This window comes from Cucumis sativus, unplaced genomic scaffold (genome assembly GCF_000004075.3).
Source record: "Cucumis sativus cultivar 9930 unplaced genomic scaffold, Cucumber_9930_V3 scaffold64, whole genome shotgun sequence".
In the NCBI taxonomy this organism is placed as follows: Eukaryota; Viridiplantae; Streptophyta; class Magnoliopsida; order Cucurbitales; family Cucurbitaceae; genus Cucumis; species Cucumis sativus.
Window position 1 is genome coordinate 24,077 of NW_022279558.1, and position 7,715 is coordinate 31,791.

Below are 7,715 nucleotides of genomic sequence, written 5' to 3' on the forward strand. Positions count from 1 at the left end.
TTCCAAAGCTCCTAATTGGTCAACAAAGGCATGGGTAATTATTTTTAGCACCCAAAATGCACCATTAATGCTCTAATGCCAATTTCATTCTATTCAACGCTCACCGAAGCGGATAGAACAAAAAAACTTCACTTATAAAACATCAATTAGCTGTGGAGAAAGAAAGGGAGACATTCCATCAATACCCAGATCCAAACTTTAAACCCAGAAACCAAAACCCCATTTGACCTTCATTTTCAACTTTATCCAAGATAGGTGGGGTGATTCTTTTTGCTTATGGCATGCCTGAGGAGAAGAAGAAGAAGCAGTGCTTTACAGTTTTTGAATTCACCCTAATCGCTATTCTTGTTTGAAGAAATTTACTCATTTCTTTGAGTTCTTCTGTTTGTCTCAGTGAAATGATGATGGGTTCTTGCTTCTTTCAGCACTTGATTCCCTTATTATTTGTTTTCTCTAGTCCTCCTGGTATTTGCTTTTCTTTCCTTCTCTTTCTGTTTCTTCTTCAGCTTGTTTTAGATTGGGATTATGTTATGGTCTTCTTTGTATTGACTGGTGGAGCTTATGACTTAACAATAGATATGTCTGAAATATGGATAGAGTAAATTTATCTTACTCTACTAGTTTTTGTTACTTGCTTGTGAGACCTGTCTTTCCAGAATGCTCAATTATGTGAAAAGTGATTTTTAGGAAATGAATTGTTACATCAAAGATGTTAGGATTTGTCTTCAATGGTTCTTGAGTAATTGATATTATTCATTAAAAACTTCTTCTTGTGATCCTACTTAGTATTCTTAGTTCGTTCCCTTTGGTGTTGATGCTTAAGTTTTCATTGTAGATCAAGTGGTGTTCCATGTGGATAGGGTGAGAAAGTTCTCTAGCTGAGGATTGAAGTGAATTCCACATTTCCATGTTCATTAGAATTTTTGTGTGAATTTTATATTCTCTTGGCCAATTTGATACAATCCTGCATTCTCTGAACTCTTGCTGATTAAAGAGTGATACTTGTTAACCCAACTCAATTCCTTTTTGGTTGGCTGCACAATATTTCTGTGGATTTTCAATTTAATCTTGCATTTTGAAGTTACTTATCGTCTATCGTCTTGACCTATCATAGAACAGAGTGATTAATGGAAATTATCTCCACCTTTACTGCAGCTTTGTTAACAGTAGAAGCATTCACTGGGACTTATGGAATAAACTATGGAAGAATTGCAAATAACATCCCTTCACCTGATAAAGTAGTTACTCTTCTTAGAGCTGCTAAGATAAAGAATGTTAGGATTTATGATGCCGATCACAGTGTTCTTAAGGCCTTCAGTGGGACAGGGCTAGAGATTGTTATTAGCATTCCAAATGAAAACTTGAAAGATATGAGTGCAAATGAAGATCATGCCATGAACTGGGTTAAACAAAATGTGCAGCCCTTCCTTCCAGACACCCTTATTTGTGGGATTGCTATAGGAAATGAAATTTTGGGAGGGAGTGATTTTGAGTTGTGGACAGTATTGTTGGGTGCAGCCAAAAATGTTTATAATGCTGTAAAGAAACTCGATTTAGATGGTCTAATTCAGATAACTACAGCACATTCCCAAGCCGTCTTTTCTAACTCGTTTCCTCCCTCATCTTGTAAATTCAGAGATAATGTTGCTCAGTATATGAAACCTCTATTGCAATTCTTCTCACAGATTGGCTCTCCTTTCTGTTTAAATGCATACCCATTTCTAGCCTACATGAGTGACCCTGGAAATATTGATATTAATTATGCTCTTTTTCTATCAACAAAAGGGATTTATGATCCTAAAACTCACCTGCATTATGATAACATGCTAGATGCTCAGATTGATGCAGCTTACGCTGCATTGGAAGATGCTGGATATAAAGATATGGAAGTCATAGTTACAGAAACAGGATGGGCTTCACATGGAGATGAAAATGAAAAAGCAGCTACTATAGATAATGCACGGACATACAATTATAACTTGCGGAAACGGCTTGCCAAGAAGAAAGGAACTCCTCTTAGACCAAAAAATGTGGTTAAGGCTTATATCTTTGCATTGTTTAATGAGAATTTGAAGTGGGGACCTACTTCTGAGAGAAACTATGGACTTTTCAAGCCTGATGGAAGCATTTCATATGATATTGGCTTCCAGGGACTTCAATCTTCATCTGCAAATTCACTACTTTCAACAATTAAGGTATGAAAGTTTGTTTAATTATGAGCCAAAGAGAATTTTCATTCTGCAATGACATTATTCAACATAGACACAGAAGTTTATCTACATTTGGCTTGTTAACAACCCAAGAAACACGAACACTTTAGTTTGACTAGCATGTTTGTGTCTGGCACGTATCAGACACTTCGTTAGACACATTGATACTTGTGTTAGACATGTAGTAGACGCTGTTAGTGTAATAAATGAGTTGGATGCTAGATGTACGAAGTCAAAGATAGAACCATCATTTATTAAGCTTGCAACATATGCGAAATAGACACATATGAAAAAGTAACAATTTGATAGCAAAATACATTAAACTAATTTTTATGTATATGGTATAAACTCATTGTATGTTTTAATAAACGTGTCCTTTCCTTGGCCATATCCTAATTTTTCTCTTTAGAAAAGACGTGACATCATGTTCGTGTTGTGTTTATTTGTATTCAAGCTTCTTAGTTGACAGCTCTCTCACCTGACCTGATTGATTGTCCCTCGAGAAAGATTAATGATTAAAGGCTTTTATGGTTACTGAAGAGGGATTAAGATAATCTACTGAAATTAGTGAATTGATTAGATTGGAACAGTTAGATGAAGATCTTCTTTTTCTTCTCTCCCTTAGATCATTTCTTGAGTATATAATTTTCTGTTTCCTTTGTGAATGAGGGAAGATAAAAGCATAGAATCTGCCTTCGTAACTGGAACGCAACATGTCCTGGAAGTACATTTTTTACTTGTTAAAAGTTGATATAGATTTATTGGAGGCAAATAACAGGGAAGAAAGAATTATGGCATGTAAGAAATGGGTATTGATCCTTTTGCATATTGTCTATTGCTTCCTCAATTACTACTACCATCCACAGAAAAAGTTCAATAATTTACTTTTGCAGCACAAAATTATCTCAACCACTAATATGCACATTTGATTGTAACAACGAAATGATACGAATCTCACTTCACATTGATTTTTAGTGTCCCAAATTCAACTCTTATTGGATTTGAGATCTTAGCTTTGATGAGAAGGCCAACCTAAACAACAGCGGATTTTACTGGGAAAAAACATCCCATTAGTAGATAAATTCAAATAAAGCAATAAAACTGGGAGTAAGTGAAAATTTTCAAATTGGAGAAAAAACTCCATACTAAAAAAATTCCACTGCATGAAAAGTTATTACCATCACGCAAAATCCCTCATCAACCATATGCCTTTTTATTTTTTTTGAACCATTACTTTCTTGAATCTTTAAATGTGGGAGAATCAATCTTCTAATATTTAGTCAAAACCCAACGGATGTTATAGTTGATCCAACTTTGTCGTATTCGAACCGTTTATATTCATCTAAGAAGCATATTTTAAAAATCTATGGCACCAAGAACACGTGTATTAAAAAAAAAGTAAAGGAATTGATGCATTTATAGTGTATAAAAACTTAGTTTGATGTATTTCACACTCCGAAGTTATTCTTATTGTCATCTGTGTGCCTTTTTAGTCTACTCGACAATTGTTCTATACATGCTGATGAGTGTGTCTAACACGGACAAGCTAGCCAGTAAAGTGTCCGTGATTATTAGATATTCATACAGTTTTTGTTCTTGAAACGTCTGCTTAATTAATATCACCAGATTTGATCGGAAATTGAGAGTCTCTTGAATTTGGTTATTTGAGAAAGATGAGTTTCAATTGTAGAATACAAATTTGTCTGATGTTGTAAATATTCTATTTATGCAGGAACAGGGAGGTAGAGGTTGCTATGAGCATCAAATCTCAGTAGCAATAATATCTGCTTTAACTCTGCTTCTATTCTTGCAATGATGGGTTAATATAAGTTTTGCCACTTTGAATTCCCAATCAAATGTCATTGATTGTCCTGGCCTACATTCAAAAGTTTCCAAAACAGCATAAATTATTCGGTTCATGAAGTATTCTTGTTTTCATGGATGTCTACTAGAAAATTACTGATATTTTTTTCATAGAAAACTTGTCACAATAAAATGTATATTGTGAATTATTAAAGAACAAATGCTGTCATTTAACTTTTTAAGTATATTTCAGCATCCTTCCATTGCTATTTCATGTTTCTCATCTCTTTCAACTTTGGTCTCTTCTATTTTAGTCTTTATATGTTCAATTTACAAACTCAACTCTACTTCTGCATACCATTTTTGTTTCTTTTAATCAAAAGTGTTTATTTTATTTTGATGTCTAATCACATTTTAAAAATTAACCATGTTACCCGCTCTCGGATATGTGACTAACAATTTTTATTTTCTAGATTATAAAATTCGGAACCCTCTTGGTTGCAAAGCTTACTTTTCAAAACTCAGAAACAAAGTCAGACTTAGTTGGAAAACATCATCTCTCTAACCAATTTTTTTGGTTAAAAAACTAACGGACATGGGAAAATTCGTTCATCTTTATTTGTTTGTTGCTATATAATTTGACACACTAAGCCTAATTGAAATCAGTCTGTGAAAATTCTTGAATATCCTAAACCATATCCTATATTATCAACATCTTGATAATGGTCATCTAAAAAAGTACAGATATATATGTCTATGTACATAAGTATAAAAATTGAGATCAGAAATCATATTAATTTTAATGGGCAGGGCTGCATTTATCATTATATGTACGACTTTTGGGGGAGTTATCCTTTTGTGTTTTTAAATAGCTCTGTTCTCGAATCTTAAAAGAAATTTGCCAACACATATCCTTTTTCCTGTTCTCAAAGTCAAACACACTACATTGTATGTGAGTGTATATAGACAGAATGCATTGAGGCCCTCTCATGAACCATATTGTTTACACTTTTCCAATGAGAATTGGGATAGATTTTGTGGTGGTGGCAGTGGCGGCGACCACCGTGCTTCATGCAGGGGAGGCGTTGGAGATCTTCATCGGCGTACCAGTGGTTGGCTGCGTCCTGACGATCCCAGCTGGTATTCCAATTGGGAGGATCTAAAGTTTACAGTCGGAGATGTTCTAGGTTCGATTTGTCTAACAAGTAGATACAAATAGTGTATTCTGGCCCATCGTTGTGTTATCATTAGTAGAACATGATATTTGATTGTATTTATAAATATTTTAAAAATTGTAACATCTAACTATGACAAGAAAGAATTTTTAGTTTAATGTTTGTTTTTGTTATGGTTGCAGTATTCAACTTTCTGACGGGTCACAATGTGGCCGGAGTGACAAAAGACGGTTACGACAACTGTGACACCAATAACCCCAAATTCATAAACACCACATCTCCATTTTTGTTCACTATCAAGACTCTCGACGATCTCTTTTTCATCTGTACCGTCCAGGCCACTGCTCCGCCGGTCAGAAAATTACCATCACTAACATCCAACAATCGTCATCAACACCGAGCTCCCCTGATTCTCCACCTGTTGTTACTGCTCCATCGCCACCAAACTCCGTCGCCAGTATTATGGCCTCCACATTCACTGTTGCCTTCATGTTGATGGATGTCATGTTAATAATATATTAATTATAACTCATTAGTGTTTGGTATTAAAAACATGATTTGCTTAATTAGCGCAAAAAGTTGACGAGGTTCTGTCAACGACGCTATTTATTCAGTATTGTATTGAGATTTTATTTTTAATATCAAAGTTATTCAACGACGCTATTTATTCAGTTTGTTGAATGGTGTACATATTTCGTTGTTTCTTTTAGTGTTGCTTACATTCAACAAGATTTAGAAGCCAAAAAAATATATTTGGATTGATTTTACTATAAGTTTCTTTTGGTTGGATGGTAATATAGCTCAATGAATTTGAATCTCTAATTTTTGTGTTACAAGTTTTTTTTTGTGTTACACGTTTAGTCAATTAATTGATATCAAAGGAGTAAAAGTAAATTTTAAAATCCTTTGAAGATCTCTATTTCATAGATCCGCCTCTATCTATCTCTTCTAATTTATTTAAGTTGGATTTAAATTCTGCTTTAAAATCTTAATTTGTTCTATTAAATCTTTGTGTTCTGTTGAACAAGTTTGGTATTTGTTATGTAGAGATTAGCAAGTATATATTTGTTATGTGGAAATTTGAATAAATTGATTTTGTTAATTACATGGAAATTTGCTAGTATATATATAGTTCAATAATTAAGACGTCGATTATAGTTGATGAAGTTTAATACGTACACATATTTGTTGAACGACCCAAAACAAATAACTTAAGATTAAGAGAAAAAAACAAAGATAGTAATATAGCTTAAACTTGATTGATGTATAAAAAGTATAAATATCGTTATCTTTCAAACGTTAAAATAGAACATTCAAAGTTGCATTGAGCCAAACTAATTTTGAAGTAGTTTCAAAACTTTGCTTGCATAAATTTGTGTATAGAAAGTGTTCTTTTGTTTTTTTTTTCCAACTATGTATAGACACTTAGAAATATTGCTCTAATCCTTCTGTAATTTGTTCGATATAATGATTTCTTAATGAAAAAAATTAAATACTGTGTGGTCTATCTGTAAATCTTTACACGGTCTCTAGCTTTATATGGACACTTAGAATTTTTTTTGAGTGAAGAAATAGAGAGATTGAAGTTTTAGATGAGATGTTAGATATGCAAGTTCATGCTTAGATAGAGACTACAAAGTTTCCCTTTCTTTTTTTTTTTTAATTTTGATTATTGAGAGTACTTCAAGTTTTTCATCAATAAGAGTACATATAGACTTGCATCGATCAAGTCAAACCTTTTAAGATGTATCATACAAGACAATATAAGTAATATAGTATTGGCGAGTTCTTGAGCATTTATTAATAGAAAACTGATATTTTATACGTGCTAAAGATCAAGATATCCATAGTTTAAATCTTTTCAACTCCATTTTTGCTAACTTTCATAATCAAACTTATTTATCTTGTAGGTCTTTAACGATGAACAAGGATTGAATCAAACTTAGAAATAAATTATCAATTGAGTATAGAGGAGTGTCCTAATTTTTAGAGTTTGCAAAACTTCAAGTTGATAATTCCGGACGAACAAGATGTCCATGCAAAAAATGTATGAACTCAATATGGGAGTCATTAGAAAGTGTGGAGCGACATCTGCTAATTGTTGGAATATACCCCTTGTATGTGAATTGGGTATATCGTGGAGAGCAAGTCAACTTACCAAAAGGTTTAGAAAGAGTTTCAACTCATTTGCATCATAATGATGAAGGAACTAGCAACCTTTATGAACAAGGTGAAATGTTGGATTTTCTTGATGATTTACAAGTTCGATTGAAAATGAAGAAGAAACAGAAGAAGAATTTGAGAATGAAATTTCCTTTAACGGTGATCAACGTGATACAACAAACTTATTTGAGGTACCTTGGTTGTTCAAAATTTTCTTCCTTGAACTTTTTAGTTAAGTTGATGCATATCAAAGTTATCAACAGTTGGAGTAACAAATCTTTTGACATGTTACTAGCTAGAACTATTAAAAGCAGTGTTTCCACGAGGTACCATTATACCTACTTCATTTTATGAAGCTAAATGG

The 7,715-nt window shown here is 33.2% G+C and overlaps 1 protein-coding gene and 1 long non-coding RNA gene across 2 annotated transcripts; both read left to right on the forward strand.

The window, feature by feature from the left end:
* The first annotated feature begins 400 nt into the window (after positions 1–400).
* On the forward strand, positions 401–4,291 carry LOC116406078 (glucan endo-1,3-beta-glucosidase 14-like). The gene is made up of 3 exons (XM_031889781.1): positions 401–465; positions 1,156–2,195; positions 3,943–4,291. The coding sequence occupies exons 1-3, from the start codon at positions 402–404 to the stop codon at positions 4,024–4,026; spliced, it is 1,188 nt and encodes a 395-aa protein (XP_031745641.1). The 5' UTR covers position 401; the 3' UTR covers positions 4,027–4,291.
* An 826-nt stretch (positions 4,292–5,117) lies between these two features.
* LOC116406088 lies at positions 5,118–5,859 on the forward strand. The gene is made up of 2 exons (XR_004219150.1): positions 5,118–5,200; positions 5,371–5,859. It is a non-coding gene; the product is annotated as an uncharacterized LOC116406088 (long non-coding RNA).
* The last annotated feature ends 1,856 nt before the right edge of the window (positions 5,860–7,715 follow it).

Coding starts and splice junctions, on each gene's coding strand:
- LOC116406078 (XM_031889781.1), top strand. CDS start 402: ATGATGGGTTCTTGCTTCTTTCAGCACTTGATTCCCTTATTATTTGTT. Junction 466..1,155: donor TGTTTTCTCTAGTCCTCCTG/GTATTTGCTTTT, acceptor CCTTTACTGCAG/CTTTGTTAACAGTAGAAGCA. Junction 2,196..3,942: donor CACTACTTTCAACAATTAAG/GTATGAAAGTTT, acceptor CTATTTATGCAG/GAACAGGGAGGTAGAGGTTG.